Source organism: Zalophus californianus, chromosome 2, assembly GCF_009762305.2.
Source record: "Zalophus californianus isolate mZalCal1 chromosome 2, mZalCal1.pri.v2, whole genome shotgun sequence".
Lineage (NCBI taxonomy): Eukaryota > Metazoa > Chordata > Mammalia > Carnivora > Otariidae > Zalophus > Zalophus californianus.
The window spans coordinates 148969076-148994292 of record NC_045596.1 but is presented as its reverse complement, the minus strand read 5'-3'; the positions used below and the strand labels follow the sequence as shown (position 1 = coordinate 148994292).

Sequence of the window (25217 nt, the reverse complement as noted above, 5' to 3'; positions counted from 1 at the left end):
GCTGGTAGAGCAGAAATTTGGTCCATGCAATGAATGTACAAAATGGGAAGGGGACTTGAAACTGAGAAGCAATAATTTAAAAACTGGTACACAACCCATGTGCCATGTTTTTTCCCGGAAAATATAAAGAAACAAATTTTAGGAAAAATGAGTCTTCTAATTGCTTAAAATAATGAAGAGTAAGTAGAAATATTCCAGGGATTACCTTTTTTAATGCATACTTATTTGGGTACACTTTTTATGCTTGATGAACTTTGTTTCCCACTTTGACTCTGGTGAACCGATATGCTAGATTGACTCTGAACACTTTGCTGTGTTTTTGGAGTCTGACTTGGAGACTTTGGAGCCTTTTGCAATGGCTCTGCTGTCTGACTCGGAGCCTTTTGCAGTGGCTTTGTAGGTTGTGTTGGAACCTTTTGCGGTGGTTTTGCAGGTTGAGTCAGAACTTTTTCCTCTTTCTTTTTTCTCTTCAGACAAAGGCAAAGAAGACAACATAATAAGAGAAGCAACCAAAAAAGTGAGAATATTAACAGGTGACTCTTCTTTAGCCTTTCTCTCTTAGGGGGTGGGCCACTATCAACACTACCTCCGTTGCCCCTTATTAGGCAGTTGGGTGGGTCCCACATATAGTTGCAATGGCAGTGATGTTTATTGTTGCAAATGCCCCTCATGTTACAGAACTTAGGTGAACAATTACTATCCAAGTGAGATATATGGACACACTTCCTGTGAATGCAGACATGTTCTGGGCCACACTCTGTGCCATCTTTCACATAACCAATATCAGGTTTGGGCATCCCAAAGTGGTAGTCGAGACCCCAGCAGGTGCTGTCATTGAAGTGAGACTGATACACAGTAGAATGGTCCCTCAAAGAGGGAATTGCTTTCACATCCGTACACTGAAGTCTCCCACACAGGACATCTGAGATATTACATTTTACATATGAAGACAGTTTGGTACCACAGTTACCAAAACGGTCACCAACAGTGTTTATATTTTTGTAGCAATTATGACTTGCACTCTTTGACTCTTGGCCAAAAATCTGCCTACACAGATCATTGCGGTCATTACATTTCTTCTCATAGCAATAGGCACTTTCATTACAGGGAATTCCATCCTCCACATATACATCATCTGGGCACATAGGGGATAATCCATCGCACCATTCTGGAAGATCACATTCATTGACCTCTTTTCTACACATTTTTCCAGATGGTAATAACTGGCAGTCTTTGCAACAAAGTCCAAAAGCACAAGTAGATCCATAAGTCATAGTGCAGTTTGACAGACAACAGGCATCTTTTGCACAACTCTGTAAAGGTCCACAGTCACATTCCTCTTCTTCTTCAACAATACCATCCCCACAACGCTTCCTTGAAAATATATCCTTTGTGTATATATTGTAGAGCATACATTTTGCTTCTATTATAGTATATAACCAAAGAAAAGAAAGACTACAATTGCTAAATGAAGTTATTGGTGGGTTTGAAGTATGCATTATACATTTTAAGTACCCACATGAACAGTAATGACCATCATGATGCATACCCAAATTATGGCCAATATGATGAGCTATTGCAATTGCAATCAAGTTCAAGCTTCTGTCTACATTAGTAATAATTGCACAGCTATAGAGTGCTTGACACATTCCGCTAACAAAACCTAAACCAGTCATTCCTCGTACTGTTTGATTTATAAAAAGATGTGCAGTATCATGCGGCAGGCGGGCAGCAAGGTTATCATTTTTCCAAACACAAAAATAACTCAGAGATCTCCTTATATTATTAACTTCAATGTAGTTTTTTTTAGTCCAGAACTCTATACCAAACAATAACATTTTAATACCCAAAACCTCATAAATGGAATCCACTATATTTATCATAGTATATAGATCTTCATTATACTTTGAAATATTCTTTTTTATATGAAGATATAGAGTATGGTCCACCACCACTACTAGTTCAACAAGAAACATATGGCGCCACCAGGCCACATAATTACTTTGCTTCTGAGTGGAATTATTAATCTCTTGAGACTCCAGTTGGGGTAAAATTTCCTCTTGCACAAAGTCAGAGTTCATTTCTGGAAATTCGGTCTCCTCACTCTCCATTTTATATACCAGATGTTCAAATTTAGTAGAAAAAGTCATGGGCTTAATTTCATAAGCAATACCATTTATCTGTAACAATCCTTGAAAGCCACCGAAACAGTAACTGAGGGCAACCAGGGATTCTGGGTCCCCCTCCACATAACCATGATAGTAGCAGTCATTCTGAACAAAGGGATGGTCCTCAACGAGAGCACCTTGGTCTGTGTAGGTGAACACTGGGAGGTGTCTGGACAGCAAATACTTCTTGACCTTCATGTGGACAATGTGTCTCTTGCCCCCAAAATGCAGGCTGTAAGAGAGCCAGCCTGAAGGCTTCATGCCTCTGCCAGTGCCAAGTATCTTCAAAGGAATCACCACTTCTGGGGGACTATGGTATTGGGGGTGCTCAGCCTGGGTGTGTCCACAAAAGGACAGAAACACCCCAAGCCAGTGTAGCAGAAGTATGATTCTCACGTCCAGCAGAGCTTTAATCATAGTCATTATGAAATCACCATTATGGAAACATTAGTCCAGAGAAGAAGACAGGCAAATCTGGGGGTCATAGATGCTCTGGCTTCTTAGCCTGAGATGGTCAGTGTGCAGGGCTAATTATTAAGAATCTGTCTTCTGGCAGAGTTGAACCATTAGAGTATCAGCCCTATTAGTAAAACAAAAAGCAACATGTGGATGAAAGTGGCTATGCCTGGTGGAGAAAAGGAGAAAGGCATGCAATAAAAGTAGTTAGTGTTTTGATCAAGGAAATGACTCAGGAAACTTCCTAGAAGAGGGGCTTAGGGTATGTAGAAGAATGAAAACTGGCCGTAGATTTAGAGTTAGTAAACCTAGTACTTTTGGCTGGAACACACACTGCCTTGATAATAATAATAATTCAGTGTGTGAACACAATGTGAAAAGAAAATAAGGTTGGGAATGATGACGGGAAAATAAGCATTTTATTATTCTGTAAATATGCATATCATGAACATTTACAAAATAAAACAAAACAAAAGGGTCTTAAGGGTAAGGTGATCATATATTGCTGAGATTGTTTCAGTTTACACATGCTAAGTTGGCGTAAGTAATAATACCTCTTCTTTTTTTCAAACTCAAGCGATAAATTACTTATAACATTACCTAAGAGACATATTCTTTTAAAAAGCTTTCTTATGTTATTTTTTCATCTCTTTTATTGTGCTTACCATATACCTCCCTAGAACAAAAATGTTTATTTCAATTTCTTTTTTTCTTCCCTACATTATTCTCCTTACTAGGCTTTTCAGACTGGAAATACTCAAGAGCATTATTTGTGTCTTTCACAAATGTTAGTATCTTCTATAATGTCTATCTTAATTCTTTATATTACAAAAATGTTTGACTTGACTTTTATTGTTCCTTGGAGTGTTACTCAAAAGTGTTTATTACATTTTTAATGCAGAACATTATTCGAAAATTGTGGCCAATTTAGTTTCTGGAACAAGGTCATATAAACTCAATTTCCTTGTTTGTTCCCTCTAAATATAACTACATACCCTGAAAATAATTCAATGAATAAAATAAAATAATCTCTGAAAGCTAAAAATCAAAAGGAAGACTGGCTAGAGATCTCGAGACTTAAGGAATGATAACCAGGTGAATTCACTGAGTTTTCTTTTAATTTCTCATGTATATAATGCAAACGGGGTACTGGAGAGGTCTTTAACACAGAACCACCAGCATAGACAAAAAACTCAAGAGTAGTTTGCTCATTCTGAATAAATGACAGAGAATGAAAATGCAACAAAAGACCAGTAAGGTGTTCTAGCACCTGCTCTTGAGCCAAGACATATGTGTGATTCAGAGTAGCAACTTCAAAGACTTAAAGGCCAATCCAAAACATAGTCCATAGTCAGTACACTAGTGGCCTGTCTAATTCCCCTACTTTGACAATATAATAGCCCTGACAGGCCAGCCTGATCCTCATCAATATCCTAGTAACTTGTTAACTGATCTGCCTTCAGAAGCAGCAACAAAATCCCAAAATTCTGACCCAGTTTCAGCTCAACCACTAAGGCAGAGAATAGGAGCCTTTGTTATAAAGCCTGATATCTCCCATCCCTCTGCCAAATGACATAACGAGATAGAAGCCTTCTGGTTTCTGTTCCTCCTGTCTCCAGATTGAGGATGGCCCAGTGACACCAGGTAGTCCACAAAGGGCATCAGACTAGATCAAGCAGAAAAAAAAAAAGGATCGCTGGACTCCTAGACAGGTCATGGCTAATTATTTAGTCAAAAGAGAGACAAATACTGGAAAAGAATGAAGAAAACAAAGGACTTATAGAACACCAGCAAGAAGACCAAGATACATGTGATGAAAGTCCCAGAATGAGAAGAGAAAAGGACCAGAAAACTCATTCAAAAAATAATGGCTAAAAATTTCCCAAATCTAAGGAATGAAATGGGCATCCAGATACACAAAGCCCAAAATGTCTCAAATAAGAGGAACCAAAGAAATCCATGACAAGACTTACTATAATCAAATTGTAAAATGTCAAAGACAAAAATCTTGAAAATGGCAAGAGAGAGCAATATGCCACATACAAAAAAAAAAAAAAAATCACCATAAGACTAAGTGAAATTTTGAACAAAAATTTTGCAAGTCTGGAGGCAGTGAAATGATGTAGTCAAAATGTTTAAAGAAAAAAAAAAACCTGTCAACCAAGAATACTATACTTGGCAAAATTGTCTTTTAAAATAAAGGAGACATAAAGATATGCCCAAACAAAAGCTAAGGGAGTTTATCACCATTAGAACTGCCTTATGAGAAGTGCTAAAATGAATTTTTCATGTTGAAATAAAAGGATGCTAAATAGCAACATGAAGCGCCCGGCTAGCTCAGTCGGTAGGGCATGAGACTCTTAAATAGCAACATGAAAGCACAAAAAACATGAAATAAATAAATATATATGCATTTATATTCATATATAAATATATATACATATATTCATATATACACATACATATATTCATATATATATGAATATGATATTACTCTGTGGTTGGTAAATCACTTTTAAGTCTAGTATAAAAGAGATAAGAATATTCAAAATAATTATAACTATAAAACATGTCAAAGGATACCAATAAGAATAGATGTAAACTGTGACAATAACATAAAATGTGAGCTGAAGAAAAGATAAAGTGTAGAAGTTTGGTATGTGATTGAGCTTAAGTTGTTATCAGCTTAACATAGACTACCTTAACTATAAGGTACGTAAGCCCCAAGGTAACCACACACACACACACACACACACACACACACACACACACACACACATACACACAAACTATAGAAGTTACACACAAAAAAAGAGAAAGGAACCAATGAATATCAATATGCAAACAGAAAATCAACAAAACACAAAGGAAGATGAGAGGAAAAGACACAAAAAAAGAAAAGAAAAATAAGATTAATAGAAAAGTAACAAGATATCAATATTAAATTGTTCCTTATTGATAATAATTTAAAATTAAACTCCCCATCAGAAGACATTAAGTAAGTGACTGAATGGATTTAAAAAATAAGGCTCAATATATGATGTGTAGAAAAAAACTCACTTTAAATTAAAAAAAATAAAACATAAGCTAAAAGTAAATATTGGAAGAAGATATTCCATGTAAATTGTCACCAAAAGAGAGAGGAAATGACTACACTTATATCTGACAGAAGAGAGTCTAAGTCAAAACTGACAAGAGATGCATATATATATATATATATATATATATATATATATATATATATATACATCCAACACCAGAACATATAACTATATAAAGTAAGTATTCACAGAACTGAAGGGAGAAATAAATAGTATTACAATAATAGTAGGAGATACACAACATTTTCAATACACAACAGAACCTCCAGACTACATATCAACAAGGAAATAAAGGATTTGAATAGCACTATCGACCAAATCTAAGAGACATATACAGAATATTCTGCCCAATAGCAGCAGGATATGCATTATTCTCAAGTACCATTGGATATTTCTCCAGGATAGATTCACATATTTGGTCACAAAACAAATCTCAACAAATGTAAAAATATTGAAATTATACCAAGGTATATTTTGTAATCACAATGGAATAAAACTAGACATTAAAAGCAGAAGGAAAAGCAGAAAATTCACAAATAGGTTGAAAAATTAAAACATATTCTGGAACAGCATGGATCAACAAAGAAATCAGAAAATAAACTAGAAAATACCTTGAGACAAATAAAAATGAAAACACACATACTAAACTTTATGGGATGCAGGAAAAGTTGTACTAGAAGTAAAGTTCATAGTGACAGATGCCTCAAGAAATAAGGAAAACCTCAGGGGCGCCTGGGTGGCTCAGTCATTAAGCGTCTGCCTTCGGCTCAGGTCATGATCCCAGGGTCCTGGCATGGAGCACCACATCAGGCTCCCAGCTCAGCAGGAAGCCTGCTTCTTCCTCTCCCATGTCCCCTGCTTGTGTTCCCTCTCTTGCTGTCTCTTTCTGTCAAATAAATAAATAAAATCTTAAAAAAAAAAGAAATAAGGAAAACCTCAAATAACCTAATTATACAACCCAAGGAACTAGAAAAAGAACAAACAAAGCTGAAAGCTGGTAGAAGGAGGGAAATAACGAAGATCAGAGCAGAAATAAATGAAATAGAGACTTAAAAGACTATAAAAAAGATCATTTAAACTAAAAGCTGTTTCTTTGAAAAAAGAAGCAAAATTGATAAGCCTTTAGTTTGACCCAACAAGAAAAAAAGAAAGAAGGCTCAAATAAATAAAATAAAAAATGAAAGAGATGTCACAGCTGATACCACAGAAATACAAAGGATCATAAGGGACTACTATAAACAATTATGCACCATGATCAAGAGGGATTTTATCTCTGGGATACAAGGGTGGTTAACATATATAAAGCAATTACTGTGATACACCATATTAAAATAATTAGGGATAAAATAATGATCATCTAAAAAGATCCGGAATAAGTGTTTGACAAAATTCAACACACTTGCATGATAAAAACTCTCCAAAAACTAGGAATAGAAGGAAATTACCTCAGCATAATAAAAGCTACATATGAAAATCCCACAGCCAACATTATACTCAATTGTGAAAAAAAGGAAAGTTTTTCCTCTAAGATCAGGAGCACAGCAAGGATGCCCATTCTCACTATCCTTGTTCGACATACTACTGGAAGTCCCAGCCAGAGTAATTAGGCCACAAAAAATGGATAAAATGCATCCAAATTGGAAAGGAAGGAATAAAATTGTCTTCTCTTTGCAGCCAACATGATCCTATACACAGAAAACCCTAAAAATTCTATTTAAGGAAAAAGCTGTTAAAAATAATATAGGAAATCATTAAAGGTGCAGAACACAAAGTTAACATGAAAATCAGTTGCATTACCATGAACTGACAATAAATAATCTGAAAGGATATTAGGGAAACAATCTCATTTATAGTTGTGCAAAAGGAATAAAATACTAAGGAATAAATTTCAATTTCAACAGCTGAAAGACTTGTACACTGAAAACTATAAAACATATATACCAACAGTAAATCATGATTTGAAAGAGAAATGACAATTAACGGACGTCAATATTGATATAAATCATATGCTACAATTATCTGACCAGAATTTTAAAGCAGCTATTATAAAAAGAGCTTCCATAAGCAGTTACAAATTCTCTGGAAACAAATGAAAACATAGAAAATCTCAGCAAAGAAATAACAATAATAAAAAAAGAACAACTGAACATCCATAGGTAAATAAAATGAACCTCAACTAAAACTTATATCTTAAACAAAAAAAATCTCAAAATTAATCAAACCCCTAAAATTTAAATGAAAAACTATAAAACTTTTAGAACAAAATATAAGACAAAATCTTAAGGGCGCCTGCCTGTGTGGTTCAATCAGTTAAGCATCCGACCCTTAATTTTGGCTCAGGTTATGAACTTGGGGTCAAATAAGTAAGTAAGTAAGTAAGTAAGTAAGTAAGTAAGTAAGTAAGTAAGTAAATAAATAAATTTCTAGGCCAAAAATTCAGTTAAGAGGATGAAAAGAAACATTACACACTGGAAGAAAATATTTTTAAACTATATATCTGAAAAAGAAATTATATGTATAATATATAAAGACTCTCAAAGTCAGTATTATAAAATAAGCAATCTGATTACAAAATGGTCAAAAGGCATGAATAAACATTTTATCAAAGAGGATATGCAGATGTATAATAAAAACATAAAAATATTATCAACATAATTAGCCAGAAAAAAAGTGTAAATTCAGACCAACATGAGCTATCATTATAGACCTATTAGAATGGCTAACATAAGAAATTCATCTGGAATATTCTGTAATTTCTAGATCCCTCCTTTCATAAAAACCAACAATAACATAAGAAATTCATCTGGAATATTCTGTAATTTCTAGATCCCTCCTTTCATAAAAACCAACAATATTATTTCTATTCACACTTTTTCATGGAAAATTCCCAGTACCTGATGCTTTTATTAAAACCTGGCTCTCAACAGTTTGAAACCCTCTGATGTAGAAGCTTCCCATTCTTAAATCCCCATATGCAATATGATCCAGAGGCTAGAGTCTTGTTTCTTCAATTTTCGATGACAATTCCAAACCGCTAATTCAGGAACGATTTGACTAATTGCTTTTGACCTTTGTTTCTTACTCTTCTGTAAACCTTCTAAATCAATCCTATATAAACCTCAATTTGTTTTTTCATCTAAACTTACTATTCAAAATCATAGAAACTTTAATTATCTTTTTTTAAATTTTATACCATAATTTTTCAGTAAGTTACTGGCTTTTACTTTCATCCTTAGGCAGCCTCATTTCAGACTTCACCAATTCAACCACTTGAATTGGCCAAAATCCTCAACCCAAACTAGATTGATGCTGACATCTGCTTTCCCTTACGACAAAATAGCCAGCACTGATGGAACAAAACAACGACACAGAGAACATTACATCTAAGTGAAGCTTAAAAGCGGGAGACAAACTGAGAATTGGAGTGTTATATCCTGAGTTCCCAGACTAATAAATTCATGACATATTTTGAACCTTCTGTTTTTTCAATGCATGTATTTTGTTCTTTTGTACAGGGTCTTCGTAACTCTGACTTCCAACACTTCTTCATGGTGCCTGTGGGGGAAGATCTACATTGCTTTTTTACTATCGTTGACGTCCAAATAAACCAAGGATTCTTGATTTTACCCTTGTTTAATAAAGAATTTGATATTTGCCTTTATGTTTCCTATGTGGATTCATACTAACAGGGAGAGGTACTTCCAGGCTGAACATTTTCATGGTCATTGAGATTACAAGAAAGCATTTCTAGTGCTAACAAGAAGACAGCTTATTTCACAAAATGCTTGGAGAAAGGAATATCATTAGATGAAATTTCTGAAACAAACATGTCTAGCATGAGTAAAACCCTAATATTTTTATTTGCTTTATGTGTCTTTCCTTGATATATAAATATGTATATATAATATATATAAATATATAAATATTTGCTTGAGATATATGTATATATACATATATACACACACATATATATATACATTTCCTACATATTATGGAATATAATTTTCATGAAAGAAAGGAATTCTGGAAAATATTTCATTATTGATAGAAAACCTAACCCATGTAACTCTTTATTAAACTTATTGCTTAGACTTCAGGCTGGAAAAAGTAAGAAGAGTCGGCTAAGGTTATCCACAGAAAGAGTAGTTATTTATGACTCCTTTAATCTTGGAGGCTAGCTGTGGAGTGGAAAAGAGATTTTCTCTGGGTACATATGACACCCTGTTGGTGTCTTTCCATTAGACCTTCTATTCTAGTAGTCCAGGTGAGTAGTATTCCGCTCACTGATCTTTTTCTGTTTCTCTGACTTCAGTCAAACCATCCTAATGGAACAAATTTGAACATGAGCATTTAATTTTCTTTAACTTAAATAAATGACTATATAATAATATTTTGTTACTAGAATATTAGACAGGAGACTAAAATAACAAAACACTCACAACTATTATGAGAAAAAATTGGACTTATTATTTTTTTTTATATTCTAGGCCAGATCAGAATAAAGAGTATAAGGATCAGTTTAGTCAATGTTATTCAACCAAATGGCCTTTTATTTCTAACTAATTTTTAATATCAATTTTTCTCAGCATTTACCCAGATAGAATATGTGAGTCATTGTGTTAATTTTGTTTTTATTGAGCAGTAAATAGTTAAGAAGAGTTCTATTATTTAGTATTGGCTTAGACTTTGAGTTTATACTTATCTGTTGGACATCTAAATTTTAAGTTGTTTCATTAATTTGAAGAGAAACTATGTATCACATATTCTAGTTCAGGAACTTTGAAAATACATGTACACACCAATGGAATTTTATATATTGGACAACTCCTGATATGTTAGCACATTTAACTCTTAAAACAATGTGAGTAACTGAGGAGGCAATTTTAAGTATTCCGAAACAATACTGATCCATGTACAAAACAAATCCCTAGTGACTCAACCCTTATTTTATCATCCAAATATTTGAGGCATATATGAAATTCTACCAGATAGAAGCTTTAAATCCCCATCTTCTCTAAGTATGGGGGAGAAGTATCCTCTTTTAGAGAATAATACACGTTCATAGGACACACAAGGTTACCAAAATCTTAATAAGGAAATATTGGAAGAATATAAGTGACAAGGGTACAACTTTTCAGGGATTAAATATTTTCTCAACATAACCAGTAAAGATGTTTCCTGTAATCTTTTTGTTTTTTGTATGTGTATATTTATTTTTATTTTATTATTATGTAATGTTAATCACCATACATTACATCATTAGTTTTTGATATAGTGTTCCATGATTGATTGTTTGCATATAACACCCAGTGATCCATGCAGAACGTGCCCTCTTTAATACTTATCACCAGGCTAACCCATCCCCCACCCCCCTCCCCTCTAGAACCCTCAGTTTGTTTTTCAGAGTCCATAGTCTCTCATGGTTCGTCTCCCCCTCCGATTCCCCCCCTTCATTCTTCCTCTCTATCTTCTTCTTCCTTTTTTAACATATAATTAATTATTTGTTTCAGAGGTACAGGTTTGTGATTCAAAAGTCTTACACAATTCACAGCGCTCACCACAGCACATACCCTCCCCAATGTCTACCACCCAGCCACCCCATCCCTCCCACCCCCACCACTCTGGCAACCCTCAGTTTGTTTCCTGGGATTAAGAATTCCTCATATCAGTGAGGTTATATGATACATATCTTTCTCTGATTGACTTATTTTGCTCAGCATAATACACTACAGTTCCATCCACATCATTGCAAATGGCAAGATTTCATTCCTTTTGATGGCTGCATAATAATCCATTGTATATATATACTACATCTTCTTTATCCATTCATCTGTTGATGGACATCTTGGCTCTTTCCACAGTTTGGCTATTATGGACAATACTGCTATAAACATTGGGGTACACGTACCCCTTTGGATTCCTACATTTGTATCCTTGGGGTAAATACCCAGTAGTGTAATTGCTGGGTCATAGGGTAGCTCTATTTTCAACTTTTTGAGGAACCTCCACACTGTTTTCCAGGGTAGCTGCACCAGCTTGCATTCCCACCAACAGTGTAGGAGGGTTCCCCTTTCTCCGCAACCCCGCCAACATCTGTCATTTCCTGACTTATTAATTTTAGCCATTGTGACTGGTGTGAGGTGGTATCTCATTGAGGTTTTGATTTGGATTTCCCTGATGCTGAGTGATGTTGAGCACTTTTTGTTGTGTCTGTTGGCCATTTGGATGTCTTCTTTGGAAAAATGTCTGTTCAAGTCTTCTGCCCATTTCTTGATTGGATTATTTGTTCTTTGGGTGTTGAGTTTGATACATTCTTTATAGGTTTTGGATACTAGCCCTTTATCTGATATGTCATTAGCAAATATCTTCTCCTATTCTATCGGTTGTCTTTTGGTTTTGTGGACTGTTTCTTTTGCTGTGCAAAAGCTTTTTATCTTGTTGAAGTCTCTATAGTTCATTTTCGCTCTTGCTTCCCTTGCCTTTGGTGATATTTCTAGGAAGAAGTTGCTGCAGCTGAGGTCGAAGAGGTTGCTGCCTGTGTTCCCCTTTAGGATTTTGGTGGACTCCTGTCTCACATTTAGGTCTTTCAACCATTTTGAGTCTATTTTTGTGTGTGGTGTAAGGAAGTGGTCCAGTTTCATTCTTCTGCATGTGGCTGTCTAATTTTCCCAACACCATTTGTTGAAAAGACTGTCTTTTTGTCATTGGATATTCTTTCCTGCTTTGTCGAAGATAAGTTGACCATGGAGTTGAGGGTCCATTTCTGGGCTCTCTATTCTGTTCCATTGATTTATGTGTCTGTTCTTGTGCCAGTACCATACTGTCTTGATGATGACAGCTTTGTAATAGAGCTGGAAGTCCGGAATTGTGATGCCGCCAGCTTTGCTTTTCTTTTTCAACATTCCTCTGGCTATTTGGGGTCTTTTCTGGTTCCATACAAATTTTAGGATTATTTGTTCCATTTCTTTGGAAAAAGTGGATGGTATTTAATGGGGATTTCATTGAATGTATAGATTGCTCTAGGTAACATTGACATCTTCACAATATTTGTTCTTCCAATCCATGAGCATGGAACGTTTTTCCATTTTTTTGTGTCTTTCTCCATTTCTTTCATGAGTATTTTATAATTTTCTGAGTACAGATCCTTTACCTCTTTGGTTAGATTTATTCCTAGGTATTTTATGGTTTTGAATGCAATTGTAAATGGATTGACTCCTTAATTTCTCTTTATTCTGTCTTGTTGTTGGTGTATAGGAATGCCACTGATTTCTGTGCATTGATTTTATATCCTGCCCCTTTATTGAATTCCTGTATGAGTTTTAGCAGTTTAGGGGTGGAGTCTTTTGGGTTTTCTGCATAACGTATCATATCATTTGCAAAGAGAGAGTTTGAGTACTTCTTTGCCGATTTGGATGCCTTTGATTTCTTTTTGTTGTCTGATTGCTGTGGCTAGGAATTCTAATACTATGTTGAATAGCAGTGGTGAGAGTGGACATCCCTGCTGCATTCCTGACCTTAGGGGGAAAGCTCTCAGTTTTTCCCCATTGAGAATGATATTCGCTGTAGGTTTTTCATAGATGGCTTTTAGGATATTGAGGTATCTACCCTGTATCCGTATACTCTGAAGAGTTTTGATCAAGAAAGGATACTGTACTTTGTCAAATGCTTTTTCTTCATCTGTTGAGAGGATCATATGGTTCTTGTTCTTTCTTTGATTAATGTATTGTATCACACTGATTGATTTGTTGGTGTTGAACCAATTTTGCAGCCCAGGAATAAATCCCACTTGGTCGTGGTGAATAATCCTTTTAATGTTCTGTTGGATCCTATTGGCTAGTATTTGGTGAGAATTTTTGCATCCATGTTCATCAGGGATATTGGTCTGTAATTCTCCTTTTTGATGGGGTCTTTGTCTGGTTTTGGGATCAAGGTAATGGTGGCCTCATAAAACGAGTTTGGAAGTTTTCTTTCCATTTCTATTTTTTGGATAGTTTCAGAAGAATAGGTATTAATTCTTAAATGTTTGGTAGAATTCCCCTGGGAAACAATCTTGCCCTGGGCTTTTTTTGGGGGGGGAGATTTTTGATGACTGCTTCAATTTCCTCAGGGGTTATAGGTCTGTTAAGGTTTTTTATTTCTTCCTGCTTTAGTTTTGGAAGCTTATACATCTCTAGGAATACATCCATTTCTTCCAGATTATCTAATTTGCTGGGATATAGTTGCTCATATTATGTTCTTATAATTGTTTGTATTTCTTTGGTGTTGGTTTTGATCTCTCCCCTTTCATTCATGATTTTGTTGATTTGGGTCATTTCTCTTTTCTTTTTGATAAGTCTGGCTAGGGTTCTATCAATCTTGTTCTTTCAAAGAACCACCTCCTAGTTTTGTGGATCTGTTCTACTGTTCTTTTGGTTTCTAGTTCATTGATTTCTGCTCTGATCTTTATTATTTCTCCTCTCCAGCTGGGCTTAAGCTTTATTTGCTGTTCTTTCTCCAGTTCCTTTAGGTGTAGGGTTAGGTTGTGTATTTGAGACCTTTCTTGTTTCTTGAGAAAGGCTTGTATTGCTATATACTTTCCTCTCAGGACTGCCTTTGCTGCATCCCAAAGATTTTGAACAGTTGTGTTTTCATTTTCATTGGTTTCCATGAATTTTTTGAATTCTTCTTTAATTTCCTGGTTGACCCATTCATTCTTTTTAGTATGCTCTTTAACCTCCATGTATTTGAGTTCTTTCCGACTTTCCTCTTGTGATTGAGTTCTAGTTTCAAAGCACTGTAGTCTGAAAATATGCAGGGAATGATCCCAATCTTTTGGTTTGGTTGAGACCTGATTTGTGACCTAGAATGTGATATATTCTGGAGAAAGTTCCATGGGCACTAGAGAAGAATGTGTATTCTGCTGTTTTGGGAGGGAAGATTCTGAATATATCAGTGAAGTCCATCTGGTCCAGTGTGTCATTTAAAGCCTTTATTTCCTTGTTGATTTTGCTTAGATGATCTCTCCATTTCAGTGAGGGGGGTGTTAAAGTCCCCTCCTATTACTGTATTGTTGTTGATGTGTTTCTTTGCTTTTGTTAGTAATTGGCTTATATAATTGGCTGCTCCCATATTAAGGGCATAGATATTTATAATTGTTAGATCTTCTTGTTGGATAGACCCTTTAAGTAGGATATAGTGTCCTTCCTCATCTCTTATTACAGTCTTTGGCTTAAAATCTAATTTGTCTGATATAAGGATTGCCACCCCAGCTTTCTTTTGGTGTCCATTAGCATGGTAAATGGTTTTCCACCCCCTCACTTTCAATCTGGGGGTGTCTTTGGGTCTAAAATGAGTCTCTTGCAGAGAATATATTGATGGGTTTTGTTTTTTTATCCAATTTGATAGCCTGTGTCTTTTGATTGGGGCATTTAGCCCATATACATTCAGCGTAACTATTGAAAGATATGAATTTAGTGCCATTGTATTGCCTGTAAGGTGACTGTTACTGTATATTGTCTTTGCTCCTTTCTGGTCTATGTTACTTTTACTCTCTCTTTGCTGAGAGGACCCCTTTCAATATTTCTTGTAGGGCTGGTTTCCTGTTTGCAAATTCCTTTAGTTTTTGTTTGTCCTGGAAGTTTTTTATCTCTCCTTCTATTTTCAATGACAGCCTAGCTGGATATAGTATTCTTGGCTGCATATTTTTCTCATTTAGTGCTCTGAAGATATCATGCCAGTCCTTTCTGGCCTGCCAGGTCTGTTGCCAATCTAATATTTCTACCATTGTAGGTTACAGATCTCTTCACCCGAGATGCTTTCAGGATTTTCTCTTTGTTTCTGAGACTCGTAAGTTCTACTATTAGATGTCGGGGTGTTGACTTATTTTTATTGATTTTGAGAGGGGTTCTCTGTACCTCCTGGATTTTGATGCCTGTTTCCTTCCCCAAATTAAGGAAGTTCTCTGCTACAATTTGCTCCAATATACATTCTGTGCCTCTCTTTCTTCTTCTTCTGGGATCCCAATTATTCTAATATTGTTTTGTCTTATGGTATCGCTTATCTCTCAAATTCTGCCCTCTTGGTCCAGTAGTTGTTTATCTCTCTTTTTTCTCAGCTCCTTTATTTTCCATCATTTGGTCTTCTATATCACTAATTCTCTCTTCTGCATAATTTATCCTAGCAGTTAGAGCCTCCATTTTTTATTGAACCTCATTAATAGCCTTTTTGATTTCGACTTGGTTAGATTTCAGTTTTTTATTTCTCCAGAAAGGTTTCTCTAATAACTTCCATTCTTTTTTCAAGCCCCGCTAGTATCTTTAAAATCATTATTCTGAACTCTAGTTCCAACATCTTACTAATGTCCGTATTGATTAGGTCCCTGGCAGTCAGTAGTGCCTCTTGTTCTTTTTCTTGAGGTGATTTTTTCCATCTTGTCATTTTGTCCAGAGGAGAATAGATGAATGAGAGAACAAAATGCTAACAGGGTAACAACATCCCCACAAAATATACACCTAACAAATCAGAAAAGACCTGAAACTGGGAGAAAAGAAAAGGAAAGAAAGGAAAAAGAAAAAAAAGAAAAAGAAAAAGATCAAAACAAAAAAGAAAACAGAATATGATCAAATATGATCAGGCTGGTGCATAGATCAGTGCCACACACTAGATTTTGGGGGTATTTTGGTCTGTTAGAAGAAAGTGCCTCCCAAAATTTTAAAGAAAGAAAAACTTATATATGTACAAAAATAAGGGTTAATACAATGAAGGGATGGAATATGACTGTAAAGATGAAAATTATAAAAGATTTTATAAAAGGAATCGATAAGAAGTTGGTTGAAAAAAGAAAGAAGAGAATTTAAAAAGAAAAAGGAAGAGAATGTGATCAGGCAGGAGACTAGAACAAAGCCATACACTAGAGTTTTAGGGTATATTTTGATCCGTTAGAAGAAAGTGTATCCCAAAATTTTAAAGAGAGAACAACTTATTATATATATATATATATATATATATAATATATATATATATATATAATCTCCAAAAAATGGGTAATTACTCTGAAGGGATAGAATATGACTCTAAAAATGAAAAATAAAAAAGATTTTTTTTTTAAAAAAAGGGATTGAGAAGATGTTCATTGAAAAAGAGAAAAAGAAAAATTAAAAAAAAAAGACAAAAAAATTAACTTTGAAAGACTAAAGGATCATGGGAAAAATGCTATGAATTCTATGTGCAGTATTCCCCTAGCGCTGGAGTTTTGCCTTTCTCATTGATCGGTAAACTTGGTCTTGGCTGGCTGTTCTTGCTGATCTTCTGGGGGAGCAGCCTGTTGCCATGGTTCCCAAATGTCTTTGCCGGAGGCGGAATTGCCCCGCCCTTGCCGGTCGGGCTAAGTAATCTGCTTGGGTTTACTCTTGGGAGCTTTTTTTCTCTGCAAGCGTTCAGTACAGCTTTGGGGATGAGAGTGAAAATGTCGGCCTCCCAATCTCCTTCCCAGAGAAGCTGAGAACTCAGGGTCCCATCCCTCAGTGAGCCCCCAGAGAAAAGCAGTCACTCCCGTCTCCCCGGTCTCCAGTGGCACTCCGTGCTCACCCGGCCTGTGACCCAGCGTTTCTATCTTTGGCTCCCACGCTGCTCCTCCCAGGGGAGGAAGGGGAGTCTCCCTGGATCTGCCACTTGTTGGGTCCCTGCTGAATGAGCGGTGGCCCAACTGTGCCGAGGATCACAGTTTATGGCAACCCCGAGCTGAGAGCCTACTCCTTGGCTCCGTCTCTGCAGCCGGCTTCCCCACTCTGATACCTGGGAGCTCTGCCGCACTCAGGCATCCCCGGTCTTTCTGTGACCCTGAGGGTCCTGAGACCACACTGTCCCACGAGGGTTCCACCCCCTGCTTAGCCACTGGAGTGACGTCCCTCAGCGGAGCCCACTTCTAAAAGTTCCGATTTTGTGCTCCGCGGCTCTATCACTTGCCAGAAGCAGCCGATGGAGGCCCCCTCCTCCGCCATCTATCCTCCCGAATATCGCCTCAGATTCACTTTGCACGTCCTACCTTCCAGAAAGTGGTCGCTTTTCTGTTCAGAGTTGTTGCTATTCTTTTCTTCAATCTCCTGTTGAGTTTGTAGGGGTTCAGAATGGTTTGATCCCTATCCAGCTGAATTCCTGGGACCCTACAAAGTCTCCTACTCCTCTGCCATCTTGCTCCTCCCCTCCTCTTGTAGTCTTTGTGATTGATATGTGAGAAGCTTCCACTCTCAATATGTGATGGCCCACCTAGTGACTCATGAACCTGTCTGATTATCGCCACTGCACTTTTAGATATTTCTTCACTGGTGTCCTTCTTTCAACTAGTCTTGCCTTACACTCCATCAAGCAGTCTTTGGGACCACTAGGGCTATATCTGTAACAATGGATGCCAATGATCTAACAATGGGTAAACAAGAATGTTCCTCAACTTCTCTGCACCAACCTGACTTTTTTAATGAAGGTTTCCTCCCAGAGGATCCAATTTCCTTATTATCACCTTACAAGGAAGAATAAATTGTAGAACCATTAGCTCTATGTATTTATAACATATTACTTCAAAGTTGTCAGTATCATAGCAATTGTTTCAAAATGTTTCAATAAATAAATGAATAAGAAATTCATAGGGGAATTGTTAAAGAAAAATTAAATTTAAAGTGATGTGCATAAATTTTAAGTTTGAGACAGATAATTCTACTCTTCCTTACTGTTATTTTTTTTTAAACAACTATAAAAGAAAGCTCTTGATTTGCCTCCCTTTATTATACCTTTTCTTGTCACTATACCTCCATGGCTTGGGGAATACAGAACTCTTCCTAGTTAACTTTTAAAGAAATTTACCCTCTCCTCCTTCTAGAATGTTCTATCAAACCTGTCTCCTTAGTTATTGCAAGGATCACTTTCTCTGTGAGTTGTTCTTTAATTTGCCATTTTCTGGAATTTTAGTGAGCAAATAGTTATATACTCAGTAAATATCCATTAAATGAATGAATATTATCCTAATTAAAGATGACTTTTCATTCTATTTTGCAACATTACATTCTATATATATGTAAACAATCACCCCAAAGAGGATGTATATAATTCATTTTATGGCCACTAAATACTCCAAGCATTGGTTCAAAGAAATGCTTTGTATTAGATTCTTTAGCTCTGAGAGCAACAGGTACTTACACTGCCATATTTTATGCATTTCCTAGTAAATTGAGTCAAATACATCATTTAGTGCTCAGAAATACACTGAAAATTTGTGACACTGTCTTCATAGTATTCAAAATCTAACATACACTTAACATACTATTTTTAAAATGGTTCCAAATAGCTATTTAGTAATAGCAAATATAGTATCTCTATGATGTCCTTCATTACTCTTAAAAATCTCCAAACTCAGTGTATGTCAAATTCTGAAGATTTAAACAAATGGCGGTGAGCATGTAGCTTGCAAAGCAAGAGTGTAAAAGTCTATCTCACCTATCTGAATCGCAGGCCACTTTGAAAAGATATATTAGGGCAAATGTATAGAGACAATAAGAAGATCAGTGCTTTCCAGGGTGGGGTGGGGTGGAGATAAATATGCACAGCACAGAGGATCTTTAGGGCAGTGAAAATGATATTATAATGATGGATATTTGTTATTGTATGATTGTCCAAACTCATAGAATGTATAACAAAAAAAGCAAATCCTTTACAAAGAATTCTCTGATAAATCTGGCCTCAATATCTGTTTCATAAGAACAAAGGATTTAATTATTTATTTTTTCCATTTAATTAAAATATTTATTGAACACCCACAGTGTGCCAGAAATTCAACAAGTTACTGGGGCTATTGTGGTGCTTTAATAAAGAATAGAAATAACTTTTCTCAAGAGTGTGTTTTCATGAAAACCAGAAAAAAGAGAGCATTCTAGATCAGGAAGATGAGGAGTGGACCTGCCCATTTGACATTATGGATCAGAAATTGTGGGGTACCTTGATAAGAAGAGTTTTACCTCTTTGATGGGCAGCATAGTGCATGAAGGAAGGAAGGAAGACAGTACATGTGTAAAGATATCCCTCAGAGGAATTTTGCTGTCAAGAGTATAAAAGGCTATAGGAAGAGCAGTGTTTGTAGTAAAGGGTGTGATTTTAGATGATGGAGACACAGCATAGTTGTATATAGAAAAGACTGATCTAGTAGAGAGAAGAAAAGTTATAACGTTGGGGCAGAAAACCAGTAAAGTGGAGAAGAGGGAGAGAAAGCTATATATTCAAAGGAAAAAATCTGAAAAAACTGGATATTGAACAGAACCAAATAGAATGGTGTTTTAAAATGAAATATCAATCCAAATGAATTGAAATGGTTTTTCCTAGGGCAAAGAAACCCTCAAGCCTTGTATTCATTGATTTATCTGTGATACCCTGAGGGATATTTTTATTTGTTGGATTCCATTTCTCAGTAAGCTCTGAAGCAAGGTTGTCAGCTAAGAGAGAACAATGGAAAGAATGTGGGAAGTTCAAAGAAGCTAAAAACTATTATTAGATATCACATTGGTGATGTATTTGTCTCTTACACCATAACTTCTCTTATATAGCAAGTTTTGCATACATCTTATTCAAGTAAATAAATGTAAACTTTTTTAGATTTATAATCTTATCTCTGAAACTGATTTATATTACTTGAAGTGAAAGACCATGATTTTTATTTATCCTAATTACTGTATCCTTTTATCAGAACTATTATCCCACACAAAATATCTTACAAAAACAACTGCTTAGTAATATATATGAATGTATTGGGTTGGGCTGAGTCACACCTAACATTTACATGTCTGTTTATCCTGTTAATTACTTAATTAGTTGTAATGAATTAAGAAGCTCAAGTTACAAAACAGTTTTATTTACTTGATTAACTGATTCTATGTCCTGGACAAGAAATGACTGTGTCAAAAAGTCTGAAAACTGACTATGTTCACAAGAAAATTATAGTATAAAGCCTAAAGGTTTATCTCAAAACTAATAGAGCATGGAGAGGTTGCCCTGATATTCTGTGGTTCTTTCATTCTGATCTGAGAGAGAGAGTTTATATATATATATATATGTATATATATATGTGCATATATATATGTGCATATATATATATATAGTATCTATGTAGTATCTATAATGGATAGTATAGAGAGGTGTATAAGAATATACAGGTGTAATATATAAGAAAACTGATACAATTATAAAACTTTTCTTAAGATTAGAGATATGATAATAGTTTCTAAATTCTTTTTTTTAAGATTTTACTTATTTATTTGAGAGACAGAGAGAGAGAGAGAGAGCTAGAGAGCACGAGCAGGGGAGAAGGAGAAGCCGGTTCCCCGCTGAGCAGAGAGCCCTGGGATCATGACCAGAGCTGAAGGCAGACGCTTAATGACTGAGCCCCCCAGGCGGCACTAATATGGTAATAGTTTCTATACATCAATTGGAACATCTGGAATTAGAGGAACAGAGAATACCTTCTCTGACACTTGATTACTTTTGACTAAAGACTGAATAACCATCACTGTCCTAGTTATTAAAGACATAAATATGACAGCAAACAATGAATCATGGAACACTATGTCAAAAACTAATGATGTGATGTATGCTGATTAACATAACATAATAAAAAAATAAAGACATAAATATGACAAAAATAAAATCTTTTCAGAGATGTGTACACTACTTTTTTGGGACTCAAGTATCTATTAGTCTGTCAGGGCTGCCATATTAAAGAACTACACACCGAGTGGCTTAAGCAACCAAAATTTATTTTCTCACAGTTCTGGAGGCTAAAATTCTGAAATCAAGGTGTTGGCAGGGTTGATTCTGCTAAGTGTCATGAGGGAAGGGTCTGGACCATTTCTTTCCTAAGCCACCTTTAAACTTTCTTTTCCCGGAATCCTCACATTATCTTCAGTCTGTAAACTTTTGTGTCAAATTCCCCCCCAACTTTTTTTTTTAAAGATTTTTTTTTTATTTATTTGAGAGAGAGAGAGAGATCACGAGCAGGAGGGAAGGGCAGAGAGATAAGCAGATTCCACGCTGAGCAGGGAGCCCGACATGGGACTCGATCCCAGGACCCTGACCATGACCAGAGCCAAAGGTGGACGCTTAACAAACAGTGACCCAGGTGCCCCTAAATTTCCCCTTCTTTTAAGAATACCAGTCATATTGGATTAGAGCACACCTTAATGGTATCTTTTTAACTTAATTAGCTCTTTAAAGGATCTCCAAATGCAGTCATATTGTAAGGTACTTGGGGTTTGGACCTCAACGTATGATTTTTTAGATGATGCTTTTCTTCCTATAATAATGTACAATTATGTTAAGAACAAGAATGTAAATTCTGAAGCAAAAAAGAGAATAAATAGATTGAGTTTATATATGCAAATTAACAAGTTATTTTTTACCATTTAGTTATATGTGTGTGTTTACATGCACACATATATAAACATTTGTTACTTGTATACATATAACATAAATTGATTTATACCATCTAAAACACTTTTTTTTTTCAGCAACAGTGTTATTTTCCTTCTGGCATATATATTTGGAGTAATTTCCACTGAGATAATAGGAAAATAATCGAAAGAATATGGATAAAAGTGGGGCGCCTGTGTGGCTCAGTCGTTAGGCATCCGCCTTCAGCTTAGGGCATGATCCCAGGGTCCTGGGATGGAGACCCACTCAAGCTCCCTGCTCAGCGGGGAGCCTGCTTCTCCCGCTCCCTCTGCCCTTCGCCCTCTCCCTGCTGGTGCTCTTTGTCTCGCTCACTCTCTCTCTCAAATAAAAAAATAAAATCTTTCTAAAAAAAAAGAATATGGATTAAAGTAAAATTTGTAAAATAATCATAATTCACTGATTATGCAATGAAAACTTGAGAAATATAGAGAAAAATGAGAAAACACAAATTTAGAACTTCTCCCCATGTTATTTGCAGGGAAAAAATGTACTTAACATATAGAAGCAATTTAACATAATGCAACATAGTAGAATCAAACAAAAAAAGGAAATAAAAGGCATCTAGTTTGAAAAGGAAGAAGTAAAACTGTACAAATGGCATTATCCTGTACATCAAAAGTACTAAGAAGCACACTAAAATCTTAAAATATGTACAGAAAGATCACGGGATACAAGATTAATATTTTAAAAAATCAAATACGTTTCTATGTACAATCAATGAATAATCAAAAATTGATATTAAGAACACACTTCAAGTAATAGTAGCATAAAAATTATAATATTTAGAAACAAATTTAACAAAAACAGCAAAACAAAACAAAACAAAGAGCAAGATTTGTACACTGAAAATTACAGTGCTTTCCTGAGGGAAACAAAAGAAGATTTAAAGAAATAGAAAGGCATTCTATATTCAGGGGCTGGAAGAGTCATTATTATTAAGATGGAAATCATTCTCAATTAATGTTCAATTTGAATTCAGTTGAGCAGTAGAATTTTGACATCCTATAGGGAAGTTGTTTTTATATTTTGCTTTTGGTTGTGTGGTTTTATTTAAAATACACAATAATAGTGGGGCACCTGGTGGCTCAGTCATTGAGCATCGGCCTTCCACTTGGGTCACATGATGTCGGGATCCTAGGATGGAGCCGGGCTCCCTGCTCAACAGGGAATCTTCTTCTCTCTCTCCCTCTGCCCCTACCCCTGCTCATGCTCTCTCTCTCTCTCTCTGATAAATAAAACCTTTAAAAAAATAAAATATACAATGATAGTAAAGAGGACAATGATGATGATAATTAAAAAGATACAGATGCTGATGGTAATTTTTGTAAGTCAAGTACTAGAAAATAAGGAGGGTAAATTTTCCAGTGACAGATCTTATCATGTGATGGGAAAGTCTTTGTGGCCGTTGAATTTTCCAGGTTACAGCTACTTTCTTCTCTCTCTCTTTCTCTCTCCTTTCCCCCAGAATTATCCCTTGTATGCAAAAATACAAGAGCAACAGTGAGGGAGTAAGAATTCTAGTGAGTTTCAGATTAGGAAATGAGTTTCATAAAATTAAAAAAACTAGTAGGTTATTTGTAATGATGATGTATGAGAGTTCTCTCATATTTCCCCCTTAGACAATAGAAATTTATAATGCACGTTTAATTAATGGTTCATTATAAGGAACTGATCATAGTGTCATAGTGGGCCTACTGCTGCTAATATATTTCTTTTTACTTCTACCAAGGTCATTTTTGAAAGTTTATGTATTTGATTTTTTTCAAAGCTATTTATGTTTTCTCCTTTAAGTTTCCTTCTTGTATGGACCCATGTATTAGCTGATATAAAACTAAACATAGGTAATCAGTGCAATTAAAGGACATCTAAATTATAATAATGACCCACATTAGTTCTATTGCCTATCTCATGACTCTAAATGCACTTGGGAACATTTTATGCTCATTACTGAAAATGAGGATTCTATAACAACCTAGAATTTTAAAAACTAATTTGACTTGTACAGAAGTATTTAAATTATTTCTATTTGTTATCATTACATTAAATATATTCTATATTTAAAGCAGACATGCCAAGAGGAAAAAAATACCTAAACTGTTTTTAGAATAAGAAATAAAACAATAATTAGAAAACAATTATCACTGGGTTTCAAATAAATTATATGCCAAAAACAATTTTATTTTGATTCACTTATCATAAAGTATTTTGATTCAAAGTATTATGATACACCCTGAATAGCAAATCACATATATATATATATATTTTAAATCTTATCCACTCTATAAAGACTCACTGGTTTCATCTTTCCCTAGGACATTTCTCCTCCAAAAGTCATTGTGACATTCTTCTATTAAGAAAGATAGAAGTGCACTTGGGTGGCTCAGTCTGTTAAGTGTCTGCCTTCAGCTCAGGTCATGATCTCAGGGTCCTGGGCTGGGCCTGGATTCCTGATCAGTGGGAGTCAAGCTTTTCCCTCTGTTCCTCCCCCCTACTTGCTCATGCTGTCTCTCTCTTCAAATAAATAAATAAAACCTTTAAAAAATATATAGTATTCAGGGTGCCTGGGTGGGTACAGTTGCTTAAGCATCTGAATCTTGGTTCAGCTCAGGTCCTCAGATCAGCCCTGATTGGGCCTGCCCGCTCAGCACGGAGTCTGCTTGGGATTCTCTCTCCCTCTCCCCACTGTCCCTCCAGTTCATGCTTTCTCTCTCTCTCTCACTCTCTCTCACTCTCTCTGTTAAAATAAATAAATAAATCTTTGGGGGAAATATGATATGGTGTGCTTAGATGGCTTAGTCAATTAAGAGTCTGACTTCGGTCTCAGGTCATGATCTCAGGGTCCGGGGATGGAGTCCCACATCTGCTACCTGCTCAGTGGGGAGTCTGCTTTTCCCTCTCCTTCTGCCCTTCTCTCTTGTGTGCTGTTTCCCTCTCAAATATAAGTAAAAATCTTTAAAAAAAAAAAGGAATGATATAGTGTTCAATATGTTTTTCATGTCTATAAATTGGTGATTGTTTTTTAGATTAT

General features: G+C 35.6%; 1 protein-coding gene across 5 annotated transcripts in view; it reads right to left on the bottom strand.

Moving 5' to 3' along the window:
* Window positions 1–201: 201 nt before the first annotated feature.
* The window catches only part of ADAM29 (ADAM metallopeptidase domain 29), an 82129-nt gene continuing 57113 nt past the window's right edge, over window positions 202–25217 (bottom strand). For 4 of the 5 annotated variants that reach the window (XM_027599185.1, XM_027599186.1, XM_027599188.1 and 1 more), the window contains one exon: window positions 202–2748. In XM_027599185.1, the coding sequence (XP_027454986.1) occupies window positions 222–2591 (2370 nt within the window). In that variant the 5' untranslated portion in view covers window positions 2592–2748 and the 3' untranslated portion in view covers window positions 202–221. Of the gene's footprint in view, window positions 2794–25217 lie in introns of all 5 variants that reach the window. The other variant, XM_027599189.1, reaches the window with a different exon arrangement.